Source organism: Seriola lalandi, unplaced genomic scaffold (genome assembly GCF_002814215.2).
Source record: "Seriola lalandi dorsalis isolate HSWRI2012SDOR001 ecotype SW California unplaced genomic scaffold, Sedor1 jcf7180002054921, whole genome shotgun sequence".
Lineage (NCBI taxonomy): Eukaryota > Metazoa > Chordata > Actinopteri > Carangiformes > Carangidae > Seriola > Seriola lalandi.
Genome location: NW_019525473.1, coordinates 43,624 through 60,693, shown reverse-complemented (window position 1 = coordinate 60,693; position 17,070 = coordinate 43,624). Strand labels below are relative to the sequence as shown.

General features: G+C 40.2%; 2 protein-coding genes across 4 annotated transcripts in view; both read left to right on the top strand.

The window, feature by feature from the left end:
• The window catches only part of LOC111673568 (sodium/potassium/calcium exchanger 3-like), a 55,806-nt gene extending 50,310 nt beyond the window's left edge, over positions 1–5,496 (top strand). The window contains exons 14-17 of the mRNA XM_023431369.2: positions 502–616; positions 823–935; positions 1,732–1,797; positions 2,945–5,496. Of these exons, the coding sequence (XP_023287137.1) occupies positions 502–616; positions 823–935; positions 1,732–1,797; positions 2,945–3,097 (447 nt within the window). The 3' untranslated portion in view covers positions 3,098–5,496. The remainder of the gene's footprint in view (positions 1–501; positions 617–822; positions 936–1,731; positions 1,798–2,944) is intronic.
• Positions 5,497–7,891: 2,395 nt separating this feature from the next.
• Positions 7,892–17,070, top strand: part of LOC111673581 (ras and Rab interactor 2) — a 35,919-nt gene continuing 26,740 nt past the window's right edge. For 2 of the 3 annotated variants that reach the window (XM_023431388.2, XM_087169912.1), the window contains exon 1: positions 7,893–8,093. The gene's annotated coding sequence lies outside the window, so the exon portion shown is untranslated. Of the gene's footprint in view, positions 8,094–17,070 lie in introns of all 3 variants that reach the window. The other variant, XM_087169913.1, reaches the window with a different exon arrangement.

The following is a 17,070-nucleotide window of genomic DNA, read 5'->3' as shown; positions in this document are numbered from 1 at the left end:
TTAGACCACAAGGTTACACACAATGTTTTTTTACACATGTATGTGATGTAATCATAACTTTTGTTTGTTTGTCAGAATATTCCACAGGGTATCTTTAAAAGTGCCATATTCAATTATCCCCAGGCGACAGGAATTGCAGCGGTCGAGCCCCTCACCAGCCTCAGAGCTGCTTCCTGTGCCCGTTTGTTTTCCTCTCTCAGTAACGTAGTAACAACTGTTCATGCAGTCGCTCTCGATAACAGAGTAGAGACTGGCTGGGACGTTCAGAGAGGCGGATGCACCGTTTTATTACAGTGTGTTTCGAGTCATTTTGGTGATTCCACTTCTAATTTGTGCAGCATTTCTGCAGCGCAGTATCTGAAGCTTTTAGGCACTGAGGGAATGTAAAACATTGTTATACTTCTCAAATGTAATTCCACATGATTCCTGGTTCAGTGGTTAATTTGATTTAAAGCACTGTCATGTTCACAGTGTTCTGAGATGAAATCTGCTGGGTTTCAGGTGACTGTGATCGGCTTCACTCTCGGCATACCTGATGTCATCATGGGCATCACCTTCCTCGCAGCAGGCACCAGCGTTCCAGACTGCATGGCTAGCGTTATCGTGGCACGGCAAGGTACACACACACACACACACACACACTCACACACACACACACAAACACAGACCAGTACAAGTGAAATCAATATTTGTGTTGAGTGAGACAAAGCAGAAATGCTGTTAAGAGAAGGAGTGGCTGTTCACAGCAGAGTATTGCTTGTCATAACTGACTTGTCTCCTGACTGTATACAGACCTTGACAGTGTTGCTCTCCTTGCCTCAGGTCTGGGAGACATGGCCATCTCCAACTCCATAGGCAGTAATGTGTTTGACATCCTGGTGGGCCTGGGCCTGCCCTGGACGCTGCAAACGCTCTGCATTGACTACGGCTCCATCGTGAGTGCTTCTCAGCTCAGCCAGAGGAGAGGCTGCGGGACCGAGACCAGAATAGAACAGAGATTTGTTTATGAAGGACGGGAACAATAGTCTGTGTTATGCAGTGCAGGGAGATGGGGGAGTTTAGGATTTCTGTTGGACACAAAAACGTCCACGTATTATCAGTTGGGGCACTGCACAGTTACTTCTTCACTTTACTCTGGGAAAATTTCACGTGTTCAGTGGCACGTTGATCACAAGGAAAAAAATCTCAGAATAGATCAAATTAAAGGACCATCGTGTAGGATTGAGTGGCATCTAGGGGTGAGGTTGCAGATTGCAACCAGCTGAATACCCCTCCCCTCACCCCTTCCCCTTCCAAGCATGTCAGAGAACCTACAGTAGCCTTTGGGTAATGTGAAGAGCTCCCGAGAGCCAGTCTTTGGTTTGTCTTTAGAAACATGGGGCATGGAAGGGGACTATCTTCCTATATAGATATGGGGCTCATTCTAAGCTAACGAAAAAAAACATTCTTAGTTTCAGGTGGATGAAAACATTTATTTATTACACAATTATAAATATTTTATTCCATTTCTGCCGGTCGATCCCCCTAAATCCTACACACTGGCCCTTTAAAGTCAGTCCCCCTGACTGTATTAATACAGGATGTAATTCAGGGTGTCGGGACAGAGAAACAGCCTCTTCCTTATTTCCTTTTGGACAGATTTTTATAAACCTGCATTTTATCTTTTGCATATTTATTATTGCATTTTATTAATACTGTAATATACTAAAGAATAACACCCTGTCTCCTCAGATCCATCTGAACAGCAGAGGTCTCATATTCTCTGTTGGACTCTTATTAGCCTCAGTATTCTTCACAGTAAGTATATATTTACATGTTAATGAGTGGGACCAAAGCACATCTTTGCAATTTTGAATGTAACCATAGATGTAGATTTATGTGGGGCTTGTAATGTCATACCAACTTCCAGGAAAGCTAATCATTTTTGGCTTATATAGTTTTTAAATTTGGTTCAGCAAAATGTTTTCGCCCTTTGTGCTAATGACAAGCATGTACAGCAGTGATATTTAGCGTCTAGTGTCACCTCGTCACTCGCCACAAGTAAACATCAAGCTCAGCAAAGCAGGGAGTTGGGGCTGATGATAATAACTCCCCCTATATAGACTCAGAGCCTACAGGTGGATGCTGGGTCGGAGGCGGGGCTTATGTAAGGCTGTATGAACAGCAGCAGCAGCAGAGGTAGCTTTATGCCATTATGTAAAAGGGTGTGTTGGATATAGTGAGAGGAGTCTGCCGTGTTAGTGGTAGTGGACTCACATTGACTGTCGAATGTAGCTCACAGTCTTTGCTTCATTTCTGTCTTATGAATAGTTGATTATTCTTCTTCTGCAGTTATTTCATGCATTTTTGTGCTAGTTAAGTAAACAGAAGCAATGTGATGTCCCTGTAGGGCATCTTCCGTACACAGTGAAGAAGCCTTTAAATAGCAGCGATTATTTTGCATTTCTTTGAGACAACTAATATGTGTATAGTTTTTCTGGAGATCCGAGCAGCAACAACTGCCGGAGCCGTATTGTTTTTGTTCTCATTTTTCTTCTTTCTTAGTTTTCTCTGCTAAAAGAGTTTGTGCAGCAAAAGCCATGAGAGCAAAGCATGAAGGTAGCTCTTTAACAACCAATTTTATGTTTTCACAAGTATCTCAAAAACGGCTGGGCCTAGAGTCAAAATTATTTTGTCATTTAAAGTGATCTGATCCCATCCTTTAGTCCCTACCGAGCCTGAAACCGCACCTGTGCCCTTGAATCCAGCTATGAACTTGTAGCGTGGCACACCAGTCTCTTCCATCTATCCACCCTCTCTCCGCTGCAGAAGTTCTCATAAAGCAGAATTGTTGAAACGCCACGCTGCTAATCTCACAGGATACAACGCTCACCTCCTCCCTTCGTTTATTTCTGTGCTGTACTCTTGCCTCGCTCTCTCTCTGACTCTGTCTCCTCACCCGCAGGTTCTCGGTGTCCATTTAAACAAGTGGACTCTGGATCGGCAGCTGGGCCTGGCCTGCCTCATCATGTACGCCATCTTTCTGTGCTTCTCCGTCCTCATCGAGTTCAACGTCTTCATCTTCGTCAACCTCCCCATGTGCCGAGACATCCACTGACCTCCCTCCTCTTCCTCTTCTTCTACTTCTCCCTCTGGCTGAAGGAGGAAACCTCACCTGGCTTCCAGTTTCTTGGCGCCTTGGAACCAATTCCTACCTTTTATTTTTTCAAATAGAGAAATAGAGATCTTTATGATTTATCTTTGGTGCAATACACACAAGAGTGAGGACACTGGAGGTTTTTGTGGGGACCGGAGAGGTGGCGCGAAGAGAAAGTCCCAGCAGCAGAGATTGCTGCCAATCGTCGAATGAACCAAAAGGTCGGCTGGAGTGAACTTAACTGTAATAACACCGACAGTTAGGCTACTGTTGGTGAAGGAGCTGCTACTGTAACTGACTGACTGACTGACTGGAGGAAAGAGAGAAATCCTGCGCTAACAGCGATTTTTAGCTGGATTGTTTGTTACTCTTTGTACAAGTTTGGATATAAGCACACGATTAAGGTATTTTTAAGTAAAAACTGGCTTTTTCTGTATATATTTGAGGATTATATAAGTACTAATATTAGCTGATATATGGGACTCTCTTATGCACAACTGGATCAGTCTTGCAAAGCTGAACGATCCGATGACAGTGACAACATTGTATGTTTTACTTTAGCGATTCGGTCTGCCAGTTAACACACTCAAAACGCTTCAACGTGTCTCCCGTGCTCAGTACCAGCTAACATAGCATGCTGTGCTAGCCACAAGCCAACCCTAGCTTTTCACTGACAGAGAGAATCTAGCTATTTAACACTATTCGCATAGAGTCTATTCTTGTTTGTTTTATTTGTCTCTCTACAGGCATATCCAAGTAGATGTGGGCTTTATTGTTCCGTACTGAAACCCGCATAAGAAAGGGATCTCCCTGGAACTGATATCCAGCACTGTCACTTTATGGATTAGAGATATTATTCTACCATTGCAAGGCGTCTACAGGTACTCTAAACATGTAACTACTGAAGTTAAAGTTCCCTCTAGATGGTAGACCTCTTGTGCTATATTAAAGATTTAGTTTTTAGTCTCCGAGTTGAATATAATGTTGTTACTTCTTAAAGCCAAAAGTATTTTTAGAATAGGAGTAAGAGTCGTAGATATGGACTTAAGAGTCAGCTCGAGTGCACTGTGTGTGTGTTTGTGTGTGTGTGTGTGTGTGTGTGTGTGTGTGTAGGGGTGTGTGTGCGCGCAAGTGTGTGTGTCACAATCTTGAGGGGAACCAAGGATACCACTGTTACTGGGAAGACATAATCATGATTTATTTATGAATTAATTTATTCAAAGATCATGTCTAACCTCCAGTTTCAGCCCTTTGGGTCATGTACAGTGTATTAAATGGAACGCTCTCCGCTCCTTGTTGACGGAGCTGTACAATGTACTGTACCTAATATATAATCTAAGTACTGGAAACTGACTTGATGTTGTTTATATTTAAGAACTTAGAACTTTATAATTTATCAATTTTGTATAGTTTGGAAAGATATTGCCACATTTGTATGTTGTATGCAAACACAGCGGTTTTTGAAGATGATGCACGGCCGGGGCTGAGTCGTCATGGAGATGTTGTGTTCCAGTGGGATGTACTGAAAATGCGATCTTCATCACTGGTCCTAACATGCGTATGCGTGTTGAATTAGTGATGTAAAAGATTCACTTTCAGGTAAAAAGGATATTAATGGCACGTGACCCTTTGAACACAGTGCTTGAACTCTTGTGCCATCTCTTGTATTTGAGGCTTCAAAACCAACACTTGTGGCCATTCTCCTGCTTGTATTTGAGCCAAAAAAAAAAAAAAAAACCCACCTTTGTCAACAGTATTGCCACTCTGTTTCAGCATGTGTTCAAACAAAATGTGGAAGATATGTATTTTTATTTTATTTTATTTTTACCGTGAAGGATTTTCATGTCAATAGAATTGTTGATTAATTAAAAGCATCCTCTGTAGGCTTTAATGCTCCTCCTGCAGCCACAAGAGAGCACCGTAGAGCCGTGTTACACCTTCAGAGATGGCTGTTATTGTAGGAAGTGGTTTGGGTATATTTTCAGGTAGGCTACATAGAGACAAATACTGGTTGGTTTGCATGCCTCTTTCATAATTCAGATTATTTTGTGTGTAATTTTAATGCATTTCCAAGATCAAAAAGGCACTGTCTTGATTATGCTGTACATATCAAAGGGATATGCTATTATAAACACAGATGAGCAGTTATATTTGAGATATATACAGTATTTAGAATGTAGGCCTACAACAGGTTAGAGTTCAGCTAATTAATGTCATTTTATGCTCATGTCTTTTGAATTGTTTGTAAATCCTCATTTTTGTTGATGAGGACCTCTGGGCAGAGCTCAGAGTCAGAGAGAGATACAGATGTTGGCCTTGTTCCCAGTGGTCTTCTTGCAATAAACTGATTTACATACACATATCCTCGTCCCATGTCTTCATGAGCTGTGTGCTGCACTGATGACTGAAGACTCTGTTTGATTTTACAAAACAAATGAATCTAATCTTCTTTTATTGGTGAGATAACGTAATAAAAACACAGATACTCAGGACATAACGGACAGACATGCAGATCACAACAAATACAAAAGTAGTTATAGATGTATTATGTAAAAATGATAAGAATATGATGTGTACGGTATGAGTCTGGAGCTAATATATGTGTGTGCGTGTGCGTATGTGTTTGGATGGGGAAAGCCAAGAAGAAAGTATAGTGATAATAAATTATGTAACCTGAATATAATTGTCGAAATTATATAATAGAAGAATATGACAATAATAACAAATATATAATAACACTTTATATTATAATATGATATCCTGTCAATGTAATGGTAATATATCTTACAACAAAAATATAAGAATATAACAAAGTATAAAATAATATGCTAATACTCTAGTGATATTATGATAACCATTATATACAGTGTGATACAATATAATGTGCATTATTAATATAATTCATTTTATACCATATAATAATCTTAAATATAGTATTAATATAATATAATTATATAATAGTAGCAAAGCCAGGCCGAGCCATCATAGGACTCAGCACTAGATATAATTGAATAAGTAAATCAATAAGTATATCGAGGTGATAATACTTCTACTTACTTAATTGAACCTAATGTGATGTAATAACCAAATAACTGCTATAATGTTAACCAAACAAAATAACAGCAGGTTTGGAAGTCCGCTCTTTAACTCACAATGGTTTCCTGGCTTTGTAGAAGGGTGGGGTTATATGACTTCCTGAGTGTGGTTAACAGGATCAGGTAAGGCAGGTTGATCACATAGGTTACCTAAACACTGTTATTTATTTATACATTACCAACAATAATCTTTACCATCATGTTCCTCATATTATATATATATTTTAAATGAACTGTGATTAAATTTCAGTATCACTTTTTAATAAAGCAAATAAAGCATTTACAAAGGGTTTATAAGTTGTGACTTGTGTCTCTCTAAATAACTATAAACACTTCATAGACCAGCTGCATGACATGAATCACTGAAGGCTCTTCCTGGTGAGCTAAATAAACAAAACAAGTGCCATGTTTCTGAAGGATAACTACCAACCATTGTTCACAACATGGCAACCCAAAACCTGGTCTTGCTGAAGCTGCGCTAATTGATATTTTTACATCAACATTAGGTGAAATGTTCTTCTTCCCTCTGCTCCGCTCATTTTAGCATCTTTTCTGCCCCATTATGTTCACTCTCACTGCTGTCATGACATCTTTTCCAGCCACAGCAGACAGATGCTTTCAGCAAAAAAGCTCTAATAAAAACCCATTGTATGCACTACCTGCCTAGCATCAAATGGCTAACAAAGTTTACATTGGGTATTTATTTATTTGTTTATTTGATAGGCACAATACATGTTAATGAACATCCGCCCAAAATACACAATGTAATCATGCTGGATTGTTGAAATGCTCATTTACATCCGTAGTCCATAGTTAGCAACTTGCTGGTGAACGCAGAAGCTAAAGAGTTAATATCTTTCCAGGAGTTGGTGAAGGCCAAAAGAAAAAGGAGCTATAGGGGAGTGAACACTGGATTTGATCTGCTTTAAATATATGCTAAAGTTGCTGTGTGTCTGCTGAGTAGGTGTGGGCTCTGCAGTTTCACCAATTTTAAAGTTTCCTTTTGTTATTAAAATACTTTTTCCCACCTAAACCCCTTTTGTCTGCATTTTGGTTCAGTATTTCCAACCAGCACGACAATAACAACTTTATAATGTGGTAGAGCTGTGTACAGCTTGTTCTTCTGGCCCCAAGTGGCAATCAATTAATACAGCTATAAAGCCTTTGTATTTCTTATTTTTGCCATTTAATAAATCCATTTGTTACAACCTAGAAATTAGAAGTCAGAAATGATTTAATGTGGTCTTTCACATAAGGTAAGCTATTTGTACCCTACCTATATATCATCCCACAATTTAAATTTCATATCTATTCAATATTGAATATGATATAGCCTACTTATATTTATGCTACATTTATAACCTTCCAATCATCAAACTTTTGCAAATAATACCATAAGACTATAGATGTTAACATGTTGTTTAAATACAGAGCTATGGTTGTACAGTTGTTGTATTTATTCACTCATGAACAGTGAAAAATACACAAAATGCTCTGAAAAGTCTGAAAGTCTGAATATCATCATTTCAAATTAAAGTACAGGTGAAAATCGCCGTTACTTCCTCAGCCAATCAGAAAGAGGCATCATGTTACCGCAGCCTCCCTCCTCCTCCTCCTCCTCCTCCTCCTCCTCCTCCTCTGTGTCTCACACCTCAGTGATCTGATCCAGACTCGGTCTCTAACACAGTGCTGCAGTTAAACCATGTAATCCACAGCGGACGGGGACATTGAGGCTCCTCGGTGTCACCCGTAACAACGAAACGGCAACAACGCACCGCAGCGGCCGCGACGTTTCCCCATGGAGCACAACCGCAGGATTAACCACGAACCGGTTCAGAGGTGCTGAAGGAAACGACTGAAAGGTGAGTAAGTGTCCCTGTGCAGCAGGAGACCGGGTGACTACACGGACCATCATTTGTGGCTGTAACCAGCTGTTCTCCAACTTTTATGGCAGGAAGTGTAGAATATTTTTAGAAGTGCTGACTCCGACTTCGACCAAAGTTTTCAGACTCCCAACTGGAGATTTCTGAGTGATGACAGATACCTGAGTTGGAAGAAAGCTGAAGGTTTGTGTTTGTTCCGTAGCTGAGTTTGACAGTTTGACAGTATTATAGGTGAGTCAAACACCGTGTGTAAACTGCAGCGACTGTGTTGAGCGCTGTAGGGCCTGTTGTATAACATAGAAAAAGTAAGTGTTGCACATTCTTTCCACAGCACGGAGGAGCAGGTACAGCAACACAGAGGTGAAATAAAACGGTGGCTGTCCTGGGACATAGATGGTTACAGACTCATGAAAAACTGACAAGAAGTCAAACTCAGTTTTGCTTTCTGTACCTGTGTGGTGTTTAGCTTCTGTAGCTGTAACCTGTGGGGATTTACTTCATGTTGAATGATACAGATTGAAGTCTTAAGTTGAGAGTTAACCCCCTCTTATCTGCAGCAAGTGTATTTATGTATTTATAATTCAGCTCCATTACTCCCTCACAAGCATTTGAACTCGCCCATGGCTCGATATTATCACAGCAGCATATAGTTCAGTGAGGTCAAGTGAGACTGTGCTACTTATTTGGCTCAAATACCTTAAGCATTAACTCATGATATGAAGTGTCTAGTCTATACATGTGCTTAGCTATATATCAAACGTTTTTACAGGGACTTCAAAAGGTTGGATTTTTCTTTGAAATACGACTTCCATATGATACAACCTCAGGCCATACAGTAGTTTTTTTTTATCGTTTTAACGATTGTACAAAAAAGTGTGTGTGTGTGTGTGTGTGTGTGTGTGTGTGTGTGCGTGCGTAGATTCTCAGTCATCCAGGTCATGGTTTTCCAAGAAAAGTTAAATCAAGGGCAACTGGACTTGACTACAAAAAAATTGGGAACATCTTGCAATGGCATCACATCAGCCACAACGCCTGTCAACATGTTAATGTTACATCGTTATCGTGCAAACATTTTCTGTGTTGGTGCTAATACCTTGACTTTGATACTGATTCTCAACTATAATTTATTCGATACCAATTTCATCAAGTCCATTTTAACAAATAGAAAATTCCAATACACATTATGGTACAAATTTTACTTTTATGTTAGTTTTGAGCTCAGTTTGTTTACACACTCAAAGGTGTTTGTGTAAAAAAAAAAAAAAAGAAAAAAAAAAGAGCCAATCACCAGCATCATTAGCCACCATTATGAGTGTTCAGTAGTCATCATCTGGGGTGACGCCAGGGATTACCATGGCCACGCCAACCCTGAAACTATAGCAACATTCTGCATACAGTGGAAATCACTATTTAATGCAAGACTGATATCCTTTATAAGAAATGTGCTTTTAAAGTTTAATGGTAAAATTCTCTTAACATTAATTATATCATCATAACCAATATTTCAGTTACTACCATTTTTTGTTCAAAACTAACTTGACATGCCACGAAAAACGTTAAGCAGCACTGAATCCTGCAGAATATTGAATTACCTGCAGTTGTGTATCATCAAATGTGTAGCATCAAAGCCATGGAGACAGCACCTTGTCCATATGACTTGAAGGTTAACATTATTTTAACATTCACTTCCTTTTAGACACATTATATTATATTATTATATTATATTAATTAGAAGTATTTAGAGTCGGTCAATGCTTCAAACAGTCCAACATCCAATACACACTGAAGGCTGTTTTTGTTTCATATGATGATCAGAGACTGTCCTGTAAAAAACAAGCCCATAGGTTCGTTTGTGCAGCAGGTTATTATGACCCAAAGTTACGTCTTGTTGCAAGGCAACATCTAGTGGCCATAGTAATTATGCCTGGAACAAAGGCAAAAGTCTGAAGAGAGACAAAGTCTATTTTGTGAGGAGTTTTTGGTGGATGGATGGGTCAACAAAACACAGGAATATGACACAGGGGAGCGGTGTTCCATTCCCATGTGAAACATATTGTGTTGTAACCGTGACGACAAAGATCGTCTAATGTTGAGGAAGTACTTATTTTAACCTTAATTGAGATCTTTCCCTAAAACTAACCAATTCGTTTTTGTGCCTAAACCTAACCAAGCCATGACTGTAATTATAGTAACCAGGTAGGTATGCTGCTGTTGTTACAGTCCAGGTGTTTATCATTGTAACCATGACAACCGTGGCCTCAGAAGACACTCCTGCGGGTCATATCAGAGGGGTTGAAAACAGTCAACCTGTATGGTCGTTCAGGTCGGAAGAGTTGGATGATCATTATGTGGCAAAATAATTACAGTGTTTTAATTCTTACCATTGAAAAGGATTCAATCATTTGTCTTTATTTCATAATGATAATAATCAATAATTATAATAATGAGGAAGAGTTTACTTCGGTCAATCCTACAATTATACCAACTGACATCATTCAGCGCAGTGCTGCTCACTTCTTTCTGCAGTAATTTTCGTACACTCCCTTACTCTCTTTTTTAAAAGGTTTGAGTTTTCACCATAAAATGAAAGAACTTAGAAAATACCTAGTTAAAAAAAAGAACATATGAAAGTGTTTCATGGCAGCATGTTACAGCTTCTCCAGTTTCTCCAAACATCTAAGACCTGTCTGAACAGCTCGACTCTCTGTGTAGCCCTCTCTGATTTTTCTAAATGAGCAGTTAGCTGATGTTTATCGGTATAATAAAGGAGCCAATTTCCTTATTCAAGCTTCTTTGGAATCTGTTTAAGAGATTAGCTCCACTGCAAATTCAAGGGGTTTTGGCTCAGAGAGTCCTAGGTACTAACTGCTGCGGGGAAATGAATCAGCAGAAAGGTATTTTAATGAAAAATAACTTGCAGCTTGTCAGTGCTTGATTAGGGATTTCTTTCTCTGCAGTTAGTGTTGCTGTCTGCCTTCCTTTAGGTGCTTTGGTTTTTACTGCCCTAGATAGATGGTTCTGATTTTTCTGCTTTATATGTCTGTGATTCTTTGGAGTTCAGATTTTTTTCAAGTCCAATACTCTCTGCAACTTCAAGGCAGAGCCGAGCGCTCCACCGGTTTATGAAAAGTGATGTCATCTTTGCTGGACAGGGGAGCCGCAACTCAAGTTACCAGTGTGAGAATAAACTGTCCCTGTGGGGGATGTTAACACTGAACGCTTTCACAGGAGCAACACTGTCTGCTGTAATCCTGCAGCAGGGCATGAAATCAAACACCCAATTTAGCTGCACAAACCTCAGACTGGAGCTCTGTTTTTTCTATTCATGAAATTAATATCAGCTTTATGCATGACTTCAGATTCAGATAGATGTGAGCAAGGTTACCTTAGCCTTATTAATGCCAAACCTTAGTTTGTCTGGACAATATGGTTTCTTCTACTGCTTCCACATTTCAGGATCCAGGTTGAGAGCTAGTTGCAGGCAGGGTTGGATTAACTTGCTAGGAGGCTCTGGGGCAAAAATGAGCTGTGGATCTCTATCGATCCCCTGTTCCTCCCACTCTCTGTGCATTGCCCACGTATCCTGTTGCCTGTTGCCTGACAAATCTTGTGACTTTTAGAACAAACTTTGGCTACTTCGAAGAGAGTTATGCCCTCTCTTGTGACCCAGATGGAGTCTGTGCGCTCTGTGAGAGACAAGAAAGATAAGAAAGACATTCTATCGCTTCTAACTTTCTCTCTCAGTGATCATTTTACAAGCAAATATAGCTGAAATCACAGCACAGTCTTTGTCTTTAACGTATGTGTTTGGTGATTTTGCCAGAAAATGTTGTGGTTACAAAATCAGGATTTTAGCAGCAGCTTGGAAATGGCTTGGAAGTTAACAAGTAGTCTCAGACTAGCTGTATCCCCCCTCCCCAGGTTTCCAGTCTTTATGCTAAGCTAGGCTAACCAACTACTGGATTTGTTTCGCCACAGAGTCAGACTGGGGATGTGGGGCCCCTGAGGGTCTGGCAAATCAGGATATTTGCCCACTGTGCCTAGTTGGTAATCCAATCAGTCTTGGGCTGCAGGAATGTAAATCCTCTTTCCGGTGTGTGTTTACTTTTTGCTTGTCTTCTTTAGCTCCTTCATGACTCAACAATAACAAGCGCTGCTGTAATATTTTTCTGTTCATGTGGAAGTTCCCACTCTATCTGCCGCTTGTACGTCCTTCTCCTCCTTTTAAAACTGAAAAAGTAGAGATATCTCCCTCCTTGATCCGTGGGTTAATCCAGTGTTCCTGGGATTCATTTAAAGGGGAGTAGCCCAGAGAAAACAGCCCAGGCTTTTCTCAGCTGACCTTTAGTGTGGAAAGTTGTGGCTGGGCGGTGCTGGTGCCTGACACTCTTTCAGACCATGATTTAGTCCAGTGACTCTCTTATTATACGTGAAGCTTGATTTGTTTGCTTTTGCATGTTGCTATTGCGAGACTCCTAAAGCTGTGATTAGAGGTTAGGCTGCTGGTCACGTTGGTGTTTGAGTGACAGAATGTCCATAAACACTTCATGGAAAAAATGAAAGTAATCCTAAACTTCTGTCCTTGAGTAAAAAAAGCTGCGAGTTATCAGATTCCTGTGATGTAAAAAAAAAAAACAAAGACTTTCCTCTCTAACTAACACAACATGGGCCAGTCAGTCGGTTCAGCTGAACTCACCAAGAACCACTGACCCAATTCTGCTCTCCGGCTACACACACACACACACATACACACACACACACACACAAACATGTTTGTACAGCTATCTTTGTGGGGACCCATCATTTGCATAATGCATTCCTCAGCCCCTTAACCTAACCTTAACCTAAACCGATCCCTAACCCTAACCCTTAAACTAAGTCTCAGCCTTCAAACAGCCATTTAAACTTGGGGGTCCAGCATTCTGGTCTCCTCAAAGCACCATGGACCCCACAAGTATAGTGGGATCCCAGTTTTCGGACCACGAATATAGTAAAACAAGCACACAAATGCACACATTTTGTCATAGGGCACTTTTAGGGCTATGAGACACATTCCTTTCCTAGAGACTCACCCTAACCCAAACCACTGACACAAAAATCTGCTATTAACCAATTGAGGAAATGACTTTTGTCCCAAATTGGACAAACTGTACATGCCACAGACGCACACACACACACACACACACAGAATTGCGGCGCTGTTGACAGTTTTTATCACTCTGGTCGACACTTTGCCTTTTTTGAGTAAAAAGTCAAAGTCAGCGTAGCTTTCAAATTAAACACTTTCTCTCCAAGTCTAACACTGTTTCCTGTGAACACACAAATACACACTCACACCCTCATCTGGTTTGCCTCAGGGCAATAACACAGCCCACGTGTGGGAGTTGTTATCTGTAGTGGGTTTGTGCAGCTGCCTGCAGCCCCCTCCTCAGCAGCATGGAGCCCCGTTAGCCTAACAACACTCTTCACTGGATCTCACAACTGACACACACACAGCGGCACCTCATGTTGTCTTGACAGTTTAAACAAATAACAGTTTAAACAAATAACAGAGACGTGTGTCTGATATGTTTTTACAAAGTGGGACAGAGAGACTTGGGGAAATTGGGAAATATTAGTGTTATTATTAATATTGATATTAGTTTTAGGTTTTCCTTTTGGGTTTAAAGTAGAACGTCACTAGATTTATTGAGAAACAGAAAAATAGTCCCTGTGAACAGCTGACAGAGTTTTCTAAGGATTATCCAGAGTAACAGAGGCAAAACTAAACCAAACTATTCTTTGGATAAACACAAAAAAACAAGACACGAGAGAAATAATCGTTGATTGAAAAGTTACATTCCACAAAACTTGCACTCTATTTAGATGTAGTGATCATCTAAAAAAAACATCAATCCAGAACATATTTATCTTTTATTAATATTAGGAAAAAGTTCTATGATTTGACTTCAGGTCTTAGCCTGGTCGGGTTTTGAACAATATACAGTGTATACAGCTTTATCTCTGTGTTTGCTGTTGCTTCTGTCCAGTCCAGACTGTGTTTGCATATCCTCAGGATGAGTCTTTGAATTAACATTAACATTATCCACTTGCATGAGAAGTCTGAGCTACCACTAACATTTGCTCAGCTTGTTTCTCTGATAACCTAAGATCCAAATGTCCATTGACTAAAATCTTCATCCAGTTCAAATACATAGTTGAAAATGACCAAGATGTATAAAAGCGTAAAACTGTGGCGATGAAGTCAATTTTGAGCTTCTGGCAGACGACAACAACGCTGACGCAAAGGGGATGTGATGTCATTGACAGGCGATAAAATGAAACAGACTGTTACCATGATTACAATCACAGATTTCTCTAGGTTTGAAAGTTGCTGGAAACATTTGGGATAATATGAGTACATAACTCAACTAAATGTATAACATAGGTCCAGTTATCTTTAGACATTTTAATAAGATGATACATAAATGGTGTTTAGATGTTTTTAACCAGTCCATCAAATGAATGTAAAAAAGTAGGTAAAAAAAACAAGAGGAGGAGAATAAACACCAACCAAGAGGTAGATAGCAACCCAATATTTGTTCATTATAATGGCTTATTACTGATTTATCAAGCATAAGTAAATGATTTATTAACTTTTAATTATTAAGTAAAACCATCAGTTACAGCTTATAAACCGAGCATTTAAGGGTTGCTTTATTTGAAAGTATTGCCCGTTACTCAACACGCTCTCTGATATGCAGGAACACAGATAAACATTGAGACAGAAAACATTAAAATTTGAGAGTTAAACATTAATCATAGGATCATCACCAGATTGAATTTTTTTCTGACAGAACATCTGTAAATATAAGGATGATGCTGAACCTCATATTCACAAATGTGCCGCCTCCAGGACCATCAAACACTGAAGCTATTCATCAGCTCTGATACAGCACAACACTGCCTCACAGCCAGCCTGACACCCACTGGGAGAAAATTAGGGTCCCACCATCAGTTTGGGCTTTAAACCCGAAATAGCGCAGAGCGTAATGGAGTCCTGCTGTGGAGCTCCTTTTTATGATCATTATGTAAAACACAATGAAATCTGTGTGTGTGCGAGGGGGCGTCTGCGTCTCTCGCTGTGACTGAACTGGAGAATGTGTAAATGTGTGTTTGCGTGTTTCACGGACATATGTGGGCATGTACGTGTGTTTACCTTGGGAACAGTGTGTCTCTGTGCTGCCGTGCCAAGGGGCTTCTTTGCGGTTCTGCGAGGGAGGGCTGCGTGCTCAGATGTGTCTTTGTTTACTTGCAGCTGAGGCTCTCACACACACACACACACACGCGCACCCACATTCATGTAGACTACACGCACACGCACACACACACACACACACACACAGGGGTCCGTGTGTACTGACTGAGGAAAATACTGTGACATTAGTGAAGAGTTTGATGTAATTTTAGTGTTTGTTTGTTTTTTTTTTTTTGGGGGGGGTCACATCTGGTTTTGCCAAGTAGAGCTGTGAAGATGAGCTGCCCTGGTGGGAGGCTATCTGCAGTACCCAGCATGCTCTCTGATTTATCTGCGGCTCAGACGTTTGTGCATCTGGAAACATTGTTTATTTTACTGTCGAGAGTTTTGGTTGGCACTGTCACTAGTTGAGTATCTGTTTCAGTATCAACAGCACAGGAACATGGACAATTATCACAAACTGATTTACAGGAATTTCCTTAGTGGGAACTGTTTTGCAAATTTCATCTTTTAATTTGTCTCTCAGCGTCTCTGTTCCTTTGTTTCTTCACTTTCCTCAGTTTGTGGAAATGAAACCATCGTCCCAGACTTATCAGTTCTACTTTCAGACAGTTAGGAAACGGGCACAGTCTCTGCACAGGTCACCAGATATGTAAATAAGTCACCATTTACTGTAACTGGTTTCCCTGACTCTGTTGCTTTTTGTTAGGGCTGCAACTAAACATTATTTTCTTTACTGATTTCTTTTATGACCTGAAACCTGCAAAACTGATCACTATTCCCCATCATCAGCTGCACTTTGTGTTTAGGGCTAATTAGCAAATATTAGCATGCCAGCACGCTAAACTAAGACTGTGAACATTTTGAACATTATGCATATGTTGGCATACTTACATCAACATTTAGCTCAAAGCACTGCAGCCTCACAGAGATGCTTAAGACTATTAGTCTTGGGGGGGGGCCAACCCATAGGCCTTTGCTGCATGTCAGATCCTCTATCTCCCCAGTTTTCCCGTCACTCTCTCACTGTCCCTATCAGAATAAAGGCAAAAACTGCCCAAAAGAATAATATTGAAAAAAAGGTTATTAGTCTATATTGAAAAATTCCCACAAAGATATTGAATTTACAATGATATATAAGAGAAAATGTCAAATCCTGAAATTCTAGAAGCGGAAACCAGAAAATATTTGGTGTTATTGCTTGATATATGATTTTAATGATTAAACAGCTGTGATGGACTGGCGACCTGTCCAGGGTGTAGCCTGCCCTCGGCCAATGTCAGCTGAGATTGCCCCCCCCCCCGGACAGATATTACAGGACTGGATTCACCAATGGGGCAAAGTGAGCAGTGCATAATATAATGAAACCACCATCTATATTGTAGTTGATGGGGACAAGAGGCCACAGCTGGACATATGAAACACTGAGACACTGAAAGGACTCTGTCGAATTACTGTCTGTATTATGATACTTTACACTCAGCTTCTGATGCCAGATTATTTGTGGCACACTGGTTGTTCTGGAAAAGATTTATAGCTGCAGATAAAATTTCACAGCACTACATTTATTCTTTACTGCGACTTGTTAAACACTGACCACAGGGGGAAGTTACCGATGTTTCCATGTTGGTAAATGAAGCTGAACAAAAACATTATTTAGAAATGGTCAGTTTCACATTCGACTGTCTAAAAGTATGCTGCCCCCCCACCCCCACCCCC